This window comes from Haliotis rufescens, unplaced genomic scaffold (assembly GCF_023055435.1).
Source record: "Haliotis rufescens isolate VD_foot unplaced genomic scaffold, xgHalRufe1.0.p SCAF_83, whole genome shotgun sequence".
Lineage (NCBI taxonomy): Eukaryota > Metazoa > Mollusca > Gastropoda > Lepetellida > Haliotidae > Haliotis > Haliotis rufescens.
Genome location: NW_025964376.1, coordinates 356981 through 372507, shown reverse-complemented (window position 1 = coordinate 372507; position 15527 = coordinate 356981). Strand labels below are relative to the sequence as shown.

Below are 15527 nucleotides of genomic sequence, written 5' to 3'. Positions count from 1 at the left end.
ACCTGTGTCTTCACATGGGAGTCTGCCACAAACATATGACTGCAATCTGCGACTAGTCAAAGCCAGAGTCTAGCAAAATTCTGGTCAAGAAAGTTCAGCTAATAATTAAGAATTGACTTCAATATTTTTTGCATTTTCTGGAGGTATAAACGTAAAACACGGTGGGCACATATCAAAGTGAAAAAGAATGTCCAAATAATAACAGAGCACCTTCAGAAAATTACGCCAAGAGCCGAGCTCAGTCTGGTAGACTTAAAAGTCTTTGGCACACACCATGACTATCATCAAAAAACCAACACAGCAAATGGTAGATCCTGTTTGTTTGTTTGTTTAACGCTGCTCTCAGCAATACCCAGCAATATATGACGGTGAACAGAGTCTGGCTCACTCAGACCCGGAGGTCTACGGTGCAGGAATCTGTCAACAAGCAACTAGAAGAGAAGACGATGATCTAGTTATTAATCCATTTCTTCTACAACCAGCTAATAAAAGAATTGTTCCGGAACTGACCTATATTTCAGCTCGACACATGATCAGTGTTTGATGGCATCCAGATCTCACACATGGCACAGAAATATCAATGAGATAACTTTCCTGGCTCCATCCTGTCAAATAATTGGCCAATCTTCTTATTCATGCACTGGTAGTACAATGCGATTCACTGCCATTTGAAATGCTTCAGAGTTTTCATTAATCTAACAGAAGACAATTTATGTTTCTTTGTTTGCAGATTTTATTTGGAAAGTTCTGAACTGTAGATGGTAAAAAAGAAAATTAATAGAGCCACTCGTATCTGTAGCTAACCTGAATTATGAAGAGAGAATTTCAGCCATGTTTTAAAATTGTAAATAATATATAAGTACAACTTATAATAAAAATAATAATTATCCATTTAAAGTCTGGAAGGTAATTTAAGGTACCGACGTTTACTACAATATCTGAAAAACTATCGGACCTACTCCAGTCAAAGTTGGTATGAGATTATTCAACAGTCATACATAACTGGATATTACATTTAAAGACAATTGGTGCAGGAATAAAAAATCTGTCTATTTAGCTATTACTATATTTCATCAACAACCAGACCTGTTCGTCACGGGTGGAACGAGCATTCAATGAAACAGCCACCTGCATAATGCTACCCCTGCGTCACAGGGCCATATGACACAGTTGAACCAATCAACTCAACTCGAAAGGGTGCACGGGAATCACGCACGTTGAGACGCCCAACGCTAACACCGTATTCGTGCGTGCCTGATTCCCGTGCACCCTTTCAACGCATAAGCATGCTCTAAGTGCTTAGACATTTATTACCCTGGTTAATGGATCAGTGTGCACTCAACAATCATTCTCAGCTCCCTGGGGAGTATACAACCCAAGCTGCCTGCAAGGCGCTAGAAGGTTAACAACCATCCTACCGGGTACCCACTCACTGCTGGGTGAACAGAGGCACAATGTGAACAAAGCCACTTGCCTAAGGAGACACCACATGTGCTGCATGTGCTTCAGTGTGGGGCAGGACCCACTTCAAAGATAACAAGGATAACTGCTGGTTTGTTGCATGCAGTGACGTTCCAATGTAGTTTATCCAGCTAGAGCTTGAAGTTGTTATCCAGAACTTATATGTTTATTATTTACTCCACAACTTCTAGAATGCCAATCAACCAGTTATGTTTAAAATCAGATTCTGTTTCATCTACTTAGACTTGCAGTTTCTGGAGAGATGTTTCAAAATGTAGCAACACTAGAAACATATGGGTGTATGGCTGAATATTGGGCAATCTCATTAAAATCAGATCTCAGTTCTCGCTATCGCTAAAACAAAGATCTGAGGACATCCCATTATGGGTCACATCAGAACGACCTTTCATCCAATCAATCAAAGCGTTGCTTACCAGATCATGAAAGTGACAGTCGGAATGTGTTTTCTAATCATGCTAACTCGAAAACATTAACACAGGGTATTCCGGAAGACAGTTACAGACTGTACGACTGATTCCGTCAAAATTATCTTCTATCTCTCACTTCAGTTGGATAAACATTTGAACGGAGGAGGCGTTGAACAGAACATAGGAAGCACTGTCATACAATCACAACCATATACCGTATATCGCTGTGTATAAGGGCGACCCCATGTATAAGACGACCCCCCGTACACGCCTTAAAAATCAACCCAAAATCCTATACTCCGTGTATAAGGCGACCTGGAATGAAACACATCACAAGTCTGACTGATATACCGGTAGAAGATTTAACGTGCTCTTGCCGACTGTAGCGTATTTCGCACACGGACATCACAAATTAGTTAGTTAGTTACTTTGGAGATTTAATGTGCGCTTTCCGACTGATGCGTATTTCGCACACATCACAAGTGCGCACACAAACCTTATATATGCAATAAAAATATGTTTATCTTGCGTTGTTTTTTTTCTATTAGACATTCTGGAATGTTCCGTTTGTTCCGTTTTCAAAATTTTAATCGAGAACTGTGTCAACATATTTTTCAATCGTAGTCTGAAACTGAAGTCGCCAGGTTGATACGAGTGCTGTAAAGCTCGAGAAAGCTTGGGTTGTAACAAGCTTGAGAAAGCTCGAGAAAGCAATATGGCTGCTGCTATGGTGACCATGTTCAAAATCGAAATCGGAAATTCTATGAGCATGTTGAAAATATAAAAGTTAATTCCAGACAGACAACTGGGCGACTTTAATCAGGTGAGCTACAAAAAAAGACATCTCCAATTTGTTAGACCGATTCTTTGCATGCTGTTACGAAGTCACACAGCCACTAAAATAATTCATTATTTATACTATAACATTTTAAACTACATTTGGGAACTACTATGAAAAGCAAAAACAAAAATGAACAAATGGGCTCATGACCATCTAATAAACCCAGCAAAAAAAATCAATTCTTTTTCCACAAAAGAGCCACATCAAACTCTGACATGAGTTTGGATAATGAAAACAGTGAAAATGTTAAAACACACCAACTCCTACGTGTTATATTGTTGCCATCAGGCAAGTGGGAATGTCATGTTGATTCAATCATTAAAACCTCTTCAAAGATGATTTATTCGATGAAAAGCTTCAGTTTATGCTCAGTCGTAATTTGTTGACCAGATTTATGCATTGTCTATTTGACCACATTTTCAAAATGAACGTGAAGATTTGTGCAGTTGTTTCAAAGAGCAGAATGACAGATTGGAAAAACTACAAGAGGAAGAATCACTAGGCTAAAAAACATAATAGTCTTGTTTCTCAGGCACCGCCTGCATCATCATTAAGTTCGCCGACGTTTCATTTTTTTTTCCATTTAAAAAAAAAATAATTCCTTAAATATTCCAAATCCAACAGTAGTCAAATACTGTAATCCAGTATTTTACTCATCAAGGAATCCATTTATGTAGGAAGGCCATGTCCCAGGTTGATTGCACAAAACTGTTTATTTGGTTACATACTAGTTTGAACAACAACAAAATAACAACAAAATTTTTAAAAAACACCAACCATCCGCACTATATTTTCAAAAGCCATTGCCTGAGAACCAATTCTTTTATTTTTTTAAGCCTTAGCAAAAGGGCTGGGACGGGTAACTCGGGTAGGGTGGGTCCTGATGTGAGGTGAAATGGGGTTTAACGTCGCGTCCAAGATTATTGCACTTATATAGCGACGTGCATGTATGTGTGTGTGTTTGTGTGGCTGCTTGTACTAGTCCGGACTGATGCGGATTTATAGTACTAGCTCACTGAGATATCATGCTGCAGTTTAACATGAATACCCCACTCAGACACAGTATACTGACTCCAAGCCGACCAGTCTTTGTTTTAGCCCCTTAATGCCGAGCGCCTGACAGGGTAACAACAATGCAAGTTACATCTTTTATCGTCTTTTGGTATGACGCGGCCAGGGATCGAACCCTGGACCTTCCGCTCTCCAGGCAGACGCTCTGCCTCTAGACCACGGAGGCGGTGTGGGTCCTGAGTAGGACCCGGGTACCAACATGACTTCCCGGACCCGTGGTTAGACAAGGGACATATTGTTTAATTACATTTACAATAAAACTCAATGGTTACACTACAAGTATAGTTCACAGTATAATGTTCACATATCTTTCCCACTATGCAGGCATTCGTTCTGACTTTTATATGTTCAAGTAAGGATAAAGCGTCTATCAACTGCAGATTATACATGATCAGATTGTTTTATACATGTATCTAAATAGTTTTTGCCAGGGCTGCAGTAAAACAATTCCCACTCGGACATTTTGTACCCAACTCTTGAGACCTTTTGCGGGAGTCCAGGTAGGGCCGGGTAATAGGGTGGTGGATAACCGGGTAGTAAATTTGGACTTGTCCCAGCCCTACTTAGCAATATTTCTGTTAAAAAATTATATTTGGAAACATCTTGGAAGCCTATATCAGTATAAGGATAAGGCTGATAGATGGCGGTGTCAGTTACATGTCATGCACATTGACAACCATGGTGTAAGGGAGACTACTCTTGTCAGCCTCTCTTATAAGGTTACGTGCAGAAATTGAACCTTGGCTGATTGTTGGAGCTGTTCGCCATGTTACTAAGATAAAAGAATAAGATGCCTGGACATCTCTTGTCAGTGTCAGTTGGGAGGGCTACATCAGCACATAGGCGAAACAATAAATTGTGTATATTTTATAAAACACACAATATGACACTATCATGCCGCAAAGATCTAGTAGCTCACTTCATGAATACATATTTTTATTGGACATCGAACTTTTGACATGGTCCCTAACATCACAACTGTGTTTAAATAATACCTCTAACAATAACTACATTAAGGCAATATGCTGCGCTTTTCTCAATTCTTTTTCCCTTTGTTTGTGACATCAAGGTGCCAGAGAAGACAAACACAAAATCTCCAGGACTGGAATGTGTTAAGGAAGTGACACTAATTATAAAGGCATGTCCGAACTTACAGAGAATTTTAACTTATTACCGGTAATTAATTGTCATGTTGACAAAATATGGGGGTATGAAACCCATTACATGTGTCTGTTTCAGACTGAATGCCTCTCAAGTCAATTCAATTTCTTTATTCAGTATAAAGGCCACAGGCCCATGTACAAATAAATATTGACATATAGAATATACATTATAGAATATACATATTGGTGCAACATTAAACAAGTATTACAAATGGGATGAACGTAATACAATAGCCTCTTTAATATATTTACAGCATTGAAGTAAATCAGTTAGTTTGCCTGAGCTTATATGCTTAAATAACTGAGATTTACAATATATATTTGGAATGTGTTTCTGTCTGATATCATCATATAATGGACATGATAGCATAAAATATAATTCAGTTTCAATGATGTTCTTACAAAAAGGACAAAATCTAAAATTAAAATCAATATTACTTTTTCTTCCAAAATTCACCATGATAATTAATACTCCAATTCCTAATAGTGATAACATTCTTCTTACCATGGGGGAAAAAAACATCCAAACTCATAATTCGTGTATAATGCGCACCCCCTTCTACACAGCTGGGTTTTTTCGAAAAAAAGTGCGCACTATACTCAAGAAAATACGGTAGTTCTTTACAAGTGATTTTTAAAATATACGGTTCAATAACAAATGCTGTTTTGAGTGACGAATAAAATTCTAGATGTTTATAATCATTAACTTGTGAATGCCATGTTTGTATATAACAATGCCTCTCACACACAATACGATGCACTGATATTGTGCTTAGTGCGCTACTTCTAGCAATATTGTCGCTATCATCATATGGGATGTACTACATTGTTAGAAGTCAATGGTGAACCTGGCCAGGCACTGCAGCCAATTGAGTCTATCATGAGGATGATGGTGATTGGAGGATGAAAATGAAAATGATGATTATAACTCTGATTACAATATGTTGGATTTGTACACAAGACAACAACAGCCTCTGGTCCAAGGGAGACAACTCATGTATATGCATCCTATATTGCTGTTTGTTTGTTTGTTTGTTTGTTGTTTAACGCCACACTTAGCAATATTCCAGCTATATGATGGCGGTTTGTAAATAATCGAGTCTGGACCAGACAATCCAGTGATTGACATCATGCATATCGATCCACGCAATTGGGATCCATGATATACATCAACCAAGTCAGCAAGCCTGACCACCCAATCCCATTAGTTGCCTCTTACGACAAGCATAGTCGCCTTTTACAGCAAGCATGGGTTGCTGAAGACCTATTCCACCCCGGATATCTTCACGGGTACATAACTGTTTGTGAAAGGATGACGACCCTGATGCAGAGTCTGAAATTCCTCCCAATCTTCAGCCAGACTACAGGGCAGACAACTCCTGGATCTCGCCCTGTCAAATAGTTGCCTGTTTAAGGTCTTCATTTATCATGGAGCCAAAGTGAAATTAAATGGAATCATAGTAACAACAGAAATCAGTTTTGCAAAAATGTATTCAGTGGAAATAATCATGTAACTTTCAGGTTGATCATTGTCAGATTAAAAGCTGTTCACTATAGAGACTAAGAGATCAATTGTAGTATTTCTAAGTCAGCACAACCATTAAAAGATTTACCTGCGATTTTACTCTTGTGGATAAGGAAATCTGAAACAAAGTCAATTACACTGCAAAAGGATTTGCCCACTGTTACGTGTCAATGTTACGGGTAAAGTGCGATCCTCACAAGACAGCCGGTCTTCATGTGATGAAATGTGTGAGAGATACGAGAGGCAGGCTCTTGTCCCCTTCTATACAGTCTAACTAGCTATTGGAAATTTCTACACAGTGCCCTCACAAACAAAAAATATTCCGCATGTTTCTATTACTCTCCATCTCAATCCATGGTATTCCAGAAGTTCACACATGACAGTAGCATCTAAACATAGTAACTTCCTCAAAGCTGCTTACATTAAATAGAACTACATTCCTGACAACTAATCACTGTCCAAACACAATGCCATGAGCGTCTACCAAATCTAAACAGAAACAATGTGACACAGTTACAATAATTGTTTAACAATAAAACACACTGCCATATAGCACCACTGCAAGGAGTCCTGTACATCAGAAAATCTGATTAGTTGGCCCCAGAAATTGGCAAAGCAACTGCCGTGAAAGTGGGAGCTATTTTGTGATTCAAGGTATAGATTTGTATGTTTTTAGGACTAAGACTTTGTTGTTAAGTATTAATAGCGCAGCGCAAAATGGTGAGCAACTTTGCCATAGACTTCCTTATAAGGTGGTGGTGAAGAAACGGGGTTTAACGTTGCAATCAAGATTATTGCACTTATACAGCATGTGTGTGTATGTGTGTGTTTGGCTGATCATGAGTGCCAGGCAGGTTAACAACAAGTACCATCTGTTAACATCCTTTGGTATGATGCGGCCGGGGATCGAACCACTGACCTTCCACTCTCCAGGCAGACACTCCATCCACTACACCTCACAAACAGACCCTCTACCAACTGACCACGGAGGTGGTCTTCCTCATAAGGAACATAGGAGTGTCAGGAAAACATCACACCTGATTTAGAATATTAACTATAATTATTAATTCTGTCAAAAATACTTTTTTAAATATATATATTTTATGATCATAACATACTTATGATAAACTCCAAAATATACCAGTCAGGTGGTCAGGTGCTGGCCAATGAGAGTATGGTGAACATTGACTATTCCCTCCAAGGTCTCTGGTCCAAGGGAGACAACTCCTATAAATGCATTTGATGCCACTGTGTTCTAGGCATAGGGGGTGGTGATATGATTCACATCACTATTTGATATACAGATTGAGTGATTGGCATAATTCTGTGGGTACTTTGTGGGTACTGTGATTAAAATATTACAGAAGCATATGAAGGGACCAATAGACTGCCTTCATTACAGATGTTGTGCTTCTAGTCCAGGGCCCCGTTCCACACAGCCATCTTAGCGCTAAGGTGATCGTAACTCCCATACTTTAACATAGGCTTATGATAGTCGTAGGGCTAAGATCGCTTTGTGGAACGGAAGCCAGGGCCCCATTCCACACAATGATCGTAGCGCTGCAACTGTCGTAGACCTTACTGCGAAGATCGCTTTGTGGAGCAAGGCCAAGAGGTCACATCAGAGAAGTTGCTCAATGTAACACCCCCTGGAACATGGTCAGGAAACAGCGTTAGAAATTGGCCCTCATCCTCCAGCCCTTGCCAAACTGCCCAATAGTTTTTTTTGTTTTATACATTTTATTTCACCTTTTCCCTGTAACATGAGGAGGATGGCCAGCCAGGGCAATGGTCACCCTCACATTCTGAAGACAATGTATGTATACATTTGGGGAAAATTAAATACAAGTATTGGAAATGGTGCCAAGGTGATTTTTAAGAAATATAACGAAACATACACACAGTCAAGCATTCAAAATATTATTCAAACACTGATCCTGGCAAGAAACAAATATGAGAAAGAGATACATATGTTATTGCTGTTCTGCTTCTTCAAACAATATGTGATAAAAGATCCATGATTTAAACTGCCCAATAGTAAGGGTATCATAAGGACTAGTAGAAATTTGCCATTTTGAGTGTTTTGCTATATGTTATCATTATAAGAACTACTGGACTAAAATAGTAGTTTCTACCGCTGGGAAACAATAAGTCCTGCTAGATTGTCCCTCGTCTTGTGAATAACTGACTTGTTTTTTATTAAATCTTCCACACCCTAAACAATTAATAGTGGAAATAAACTAAAATTCAAAAAGCAATGTTTTATGTCTATCAAATGAAAAATATTTTCACTACAAGAAAGTGTACATATACCGTATTTACTCTATTACATGGGCGTCCAATACACACCAGCCTCTAACCAATGCCAGGCCATATGTTCTGTCCACAAAAAACAAAAGCTGGGCCTCTATTAGATATAAGATAACAGTTTCCTATTTTTCTACTGTAGTATGTTGGTTACTAATGGTGACTAACTAATAAATTGGAATTCAGTAAGGTAGTCGTTGCCGCTGTGCCAGCATTTCACAGAATAGACACCAGGTCTCCAATAGACACTTTGGCAACGACTTGAGCAAAATTAATTAACGCCTAAGTGTCTAATAGAAGAAATATGGTATGTAAACCTGCAAGTCAAGTTTGACTTACACATGCACACATAGAGAAAAAATCTGAAATTTTAAAAAAAAATTATTATTTTTTTTTCCCACCAGGACTTGCCGGCAGTGTTCAAAATAGACATTGGCCGATAGGCCCGAGGCCAACAGATTTGTTCTCAGGCTGATAGTTTTAAATTTCAGCAGGCATTTACGGCCTGCAGTTTACATAGTAATTTTTTATTTAGCATTATTTAAGTAGTGGGTTAAACATAACCTTTATATTTATAACAGTAGGGTCAGACCTTTTAAATGACATGTTGTCGCAAAGATGTTTTACAAGCAGATAATTTCCTTGATAAATGTTGGCTTCATATATCACACAAGAGTCTCTGGGAACTCGGTGTGATAGCAGTAAAAGCGTCTGGTTGACTGGTTGTGTTTTGCAACGTGTAGGGCCTACAGTTTTCTAAATGTGTTGGCCCTTAAGGCTCTCAGTTTACTCTGCTGAGTTTCAGACACTGCTTGCACGCAAAACTAAGCAACTGATAAAAGGAATTTGCTCTGAAAGTACTCACATTTCTCAAAAACTTGACCTCTGCGATGATTTTGCGTTCGAGTTTCCGTGCCCCTTTGATGTGGGCCAGTCTGTGACACTTTTCCCGCAGCTCATGGGCAAACTGGAGATAGCAGTCCGCGGAAGGGGAACTCACTTTGCTGGCCATTCTTCTGGAAAACAAATCCTCTGTTTGTAGTAGCTTATTATTCTTAAACTATACCGGACCATCATAAAATCAAACAATTGCCGCTTCAGTTTGTTTGTTTGTTTGTTTGTTTGTTTAGCGACCCACTCAGCAATATTCCAGCTCACAATCAGCCTCGCTTGACAACGGTATAAGGATCTATAATGAAACATCACTATTACAGTAAAACAAAGAAGTTGTTATCCATACATTGTGTCTACTTTGTCATCTGTCTATTTCTAAGAAATGCCTTTCAAACAATTAATATGACGGCGGTCTGTAAAGAATCAAGTCTGGACCAGACAATCCAGTGAAGGACATTATGATAAATGATCCCCTGGGTATGATGACATGCCATTAAGCAAGTCACCCAGCCTGATCCATTTTGTCACCTTTTACATTCAGCATAGATTGCTTAAGACCAATATTACCCTGAATCTCCACAGGGCTTTAGTATGTGTGCATGGCACCTACTTGTATACAGGTCAACAGTAACAGATTGGGTGAAATGGGGTTTAACATCATGTTCAAAATGATTGCACTTGTATAGCAACGTTTGTGCTGCGTGTGTGTGTCTACTTGTACTAGTCAAGACAAATGCCGTGTTTATAGTCCTAGCCCACTGAAATACGATGCTGCCGTTTAACACGGGACACCCAACTCAGACACAGTATACTGACTCCGAGGCGACCAGTCCTTATTTTAGCCCCTTAATGCTGAGCGCCAGACAGGGTAACATCAAGAACCATCTTTTAACATCTTTTGGTATGACCGGCCAGAGATCGAACCAACTACCTTCAGCTCTCTCGGAAAGCGCTCTATCCACTAGACCATGGAGGCAGACATGTAAGCAATAATTAGGAGCCTTTCACATATCATGGGGTGGGGAAGGAAATCTTAGCGAGAGTCATGAAAATATTATAATCATTTTGCAAATGGAAATTGCTGCAATTAACTTTCTTTAGTGATTTATGTAAACAATCACCAAGGTTTTGACAAACTCAGTTTACAGATGTCAATAAGTATCAGTCCCACCAAATCTCAATGACCCATGAAGATGCAGGTTAGATTAGTCTTCAGCTACCCATGCTTGTCGTAAAAGGCGACTAACGGGATCTGATGGTCAGACTTGCTGACTTGGTTGATACATCTCATTGTATCCCAATTGCAAATATTGATGCTCATAATGTCCACCACCGGATTGTATGGTCCAGACGGCCTTCATACTGCTGAAATATTGGGGAGTCAGGCATAAAACAACGAACAAAAAATGAAATCTTGAAGAGGTATCTTATGAAATTAACGCTTAAAATTATGTTTTTATAAGGAGCTGTGAGGCATGTGCATAAAATATATATTAAAAAATGGTCAGGGTTTTACAGGTTGCATAATATTGCAAAATTTGCACCCACAGTTTGCATACAAATTGTGAACAAATGCAAATTATTTAAACTGCAAGTCCTGTTGGATGTTACAGAGTATGTCTGTGGAGTGGCCACAAAATTTCCAAGCCCTGTGACTGAATTCAAACCACATACATTCTGATCTGAGGTCTGACGCCTGGTCCACATGACCAAAGAGGGTATCCCCATCAGCAAGCTGGCAAGGTAAGGATGTTCCCGCTGGCTTTTGAAACTGTCAGTCCTGGTGGACCGGCAACTCTAAAAATTGCCAGTCCCCCCTAATTTTTGTCAGTCCCAACTTTCAACAAACAAAAGCACATACGTTCCTATCTGAGAAATTAAGTTATTATAGGTTTAATATGATAAGGGTTTGCCTGCCACCGCCAGGTACATTACACGTGAATGTGGTATCACGAAGTCACGTGAGGAAGGTGGCTTGTAGTGTTCATTGGCTGTGTTGAACCATCGACATCTTCACATCACACAAGCGAGCAGATTTTACCACTTGTTAAATATTTTCTCAAGGATATGAATTCACATAGCATTGGACTGTTTAGCCGATGGGCAAAGATTGAGCCGTATGGCAGATGCTTTTATCTGAGTGATGTGGCGCGTTTGTTGTGATATGGGAAGTTGCTGGTGAAGTAACAGTTAGCACCCAAAACAGAAGAAAAAGCAGTCACAAATGAAGATTCATTTAAGATAAGTATGTTATGGTGCTTTGTTCAACAACAAAGATTTATAAGGTACTTTATTTGCCGGTCCACAGGGACTGACAGTCACATGAATTATCAGTCCAAACCTAATTTTACCGGTAAACAACTGGTAATTACTGGTAACCGGGAACACTGATGTCATCTGTGAGAAGATACCAGGATGTTACACAATGCTAAAACTATCTGAGTTTCAGAAAATGAGACTTTGAAAAATCCCAATTTTGAACAAAATAATCATTGTTTCCCCAATTTGCCTGGCAAGGGCATTAGTTTTAAATCCTTGATAAATCCCTCAAAATGTGTATCTGTTACCCAACGCCTCAATCTCATTAAAATCAGTGTCTTCCTATCTTTGTGCTGATTGTTGATATTGGAATAAAAGATTGGATCTTAATGATATTGCCCTATGTCTGACAGTCACATTCTTCATGTACACCATCCTCGTTTATCCAGTGCATCATACCTCCAGGGATTTATCTAGATTCATCAGAGGCTGATATTCGACTCCAATGTTACTAAATTTCACAAAGTGGAATTACAATTCTCCCACTGAAACAAAAGGGGTCAGAACTTTAATTTAGGATCCGTCATGTAATCAGAACCATTGATCATTGTATAAAACTAGTGCTTAGGTCTATACAAATAAAGAGAGCACCTTTAGACTACAGTAGCACAACTTGCGAGGACGATCTCTGACATAGGTCACATGTCACTAAGATAACAACCAGACTTTTCGAGAATCTGTCAGACTTTAACTTGCGATCTCCAGGTAACCAACTGAGCTAAGTCCACACTGTTAACCTAAGTGCAAATCTATCTAGTCATGCCTAACATGATACGGAAATGAACGGGAAAGGTTGATTTGGTGACGAAGGTTACGGGTAGGCATGGTGTCTCGTGGTATTTGATTGGTTAAACAAGCAATTTGTTTTGTGTCTATGTTTCCATAAACAAATAAAAAACGAGGCCACATCCACCAACTGACTACTGTTTCCAGAATGGCTGATACTTGAGTGGGTGAGGGATTTGTTGGATTGTTGCGCTGAACGATGTAATTGATATATATATATATATATATATCGCTCTCTGAATATATCGCTTGCTTTCTGAAAGGGATTCAAAGACCGTACATGAAGGATAAATATGCAAATGGAAATATTTTTTCACGTTTTGGGATTTTTTCTTAATGAAAGTTAACATTTCATAACTTGTGGTTTTCTGAATGTCTAGACTCATCCAAAATGAAACAAATGAAAAACACAGGAATGAACTGTGTAAGACGCGACGATGTGACAATGAGGTTCTCGGCTGGCCGCAAGGAACTCTGGGGAGGAGAGTGACTGGCTTCATACAAACAAGGCATATTTCTATTGTAGTCCAGGCTTTGATAAACACTGACTTCTAATCTAATAAAGCTGGCAATTTGTATTTTGTAACTCAGCCATAAGAAAACCACACGATCTTTCTCTTCAGTTTGCCTCTAATAAGAAACATGACAAAAGCCAGTTTACTCAGCACAGTGCTTGTGTTTTTTTGTCGGCTTCACTGTGCAGAGCTCTGGTTTTTTTATTGAAGAATTGAATTGGTGATGTGACTTCACACTCGGAAATTATTTCATATGTGATTTAAAACACTCAGAACGGTCTATGTACTGTCCCTTTGAATTTAAGCAGTCTGTGAAGTTATTATTTTTCATGCATATATTCATAACAATCGACTTCAATATGTTTTTGAGTTTATTGCCTGTAAAAAGTTGTGTGTGCATTTTACACAATTACACAAAGTACACAGTGTATTTACAAAGTAAACCTCAATAAACCCAAAACGAATCGTCGACACTGCTCAAATTTTTTTTTTACCCCAATTTTGAATCATCTCACTTGTTTTTCCAGCATAAGGACCAAAGAAAACAATGAGTTCACATATCTACCCAATTTTTGTTGGTCATCAGTCATTTTGCCTACCAGCTACTCGGACTCGATTGTGACGTCACTTCCGTTTTTTAAAATATGGAACTGAGAGAGGACCCATCACGTCTTTGACTCAAGTCAAGGGTAGTAAAGGGTGTCAAAGAAGCAAAGCGGGATTTTATAAAATATTTAAACAGACAAGTTTACATTCAAGATTTTGGGAGTAGTGCACTTTACCGGGCGCACTTTTTCAGATCCAATTAGCGCTGTGGGGGCTCGAACGTGCTTCGCCGGCTCACCGGCTCTGCTAATTAATGCTTTAATTAGCCGACGCTCTACCACTGGACCACAGGCGCTATCACATGTAATCAGTGCTCGTTTAACGGGTCATAAGAATCACTATTGACTTGCATGCGTAATTCAGTAAACAATGAATTGCGCATGCGTGTGACGTCACGGTCCGCTCTCCCATTCATCTTTTCTTGAAACCACACCCGCAATTTTTTATGTCAACACGACCGACCAATGGGATTGACCGGATTAACGCTTGAAAAGGTAAGAATTTATGGCTAACCCTTGCCCAAAGCAAGCTAACCCTAATGACAGAAAAGGGGTTTTGGATCGTAAAGACGTGTAAGTTTCCCTTAAACCGAAAACGGGTGTTTGATTGTAAAGATTTGTAAGTTTCCCTAAGTCCGAAAACGGGTGTTTGATTGTAAAGATGTGTAAGTTTCCCTAAGACCAAAAACGGGTGTTGGGTCGTGAAGCGAGTGTCACCAGAGCGTGAGGCACGATAACGGTATGACGAGACAGCACTATAGCACGGTAATTGAGTGGAAGTTTCCCTAAGACCGAAAACGGGTGTTGGATCGTAAAGACGTGTAAGTTTCCCTATGACCGAGAACGGGTGTTTGATTGTAAAGATGTGTAAGTTTCCCTAAGACCAAAAACGGGTGTTGGGTCGTGAAGCGAGTGTCACCAGAGCGTGAGGCACAATAACGGTATGACGAGACAGCACTATAGCGCGGTAATTGAGTGGATGGTAGAGCTCGGGCTGCGCCCGGTAAACTGCATTGTTACCAAGTAGTGCCCTTTACCGGGCGCACTTTTTAAGATCAAATTAGCGCTGTGGGGGCTCAAACGTGCTTCGCCGGCTCACCGGCTCTGCTAATTAATGCGTTAATTAGCCGACGCTGTACCACTGGACCACAGGCGCTATCACATGTAATCAGTGCTCGTTTAACGGGTAATTAGAATCACTATTGACTTGCATGCGTAATTCAGTAAACAATGAATTGCGCATGCGTGTGACGTCACGGTCCGCTCTCCCATTCATCTTTTCTTGAAACCACACCCGCAATTTTTTATGTCAACACGACCGACCAATGGGATTGACCGGATTAACGCTTGAAAAGGTAAGAATTTATGGCTAACCCTTGCCCAAAGCAAGCTAACCCTAATGACAGAAAAGGGGTTTTGGATCGTAAAGACGTGTAAGTTTCCCTTAAACCGAAAACGGGTGTTTGATTGTAAAGATTTGTAAGTTTCCCTAAGTCCGAAAACGGGTGTTTGATTGTAAAGATGTGTAAGTTTCCCTATGACCGAAAACGGGTGTTGGGTCGTGAAGCGAGAGTCACCAGAGCGTGAGGCACGATAACGGTATGACGAGACA

The 15527-nt window shown here is 39.6% G+C and overlaps 1 protein-coding gene across 1 annotated transcript in view; it reads right to left on the bottom strand.

The window, feature by feature from the left end:
- The window catches only part of LOC124145351 (UPF0415 protein C7orf25 homolog), a 233833-nt gene that overhangs the window by 217954 nt on the left and 352 nt on the right, over positions 1-15527 (bottom strand). The window contains exon 2 of the mRNA XM_046515096.2: positions 9662-9812. Within this exon, the coding sequence (XP_046371052.2) occupies positions 9662-9808 (147 nt within the window). The 5' untranslated portion in view covers positions 9809-9812. The remainder of the gene's footprint in view (positions 1-9661; positions 9813-15527) is intronic.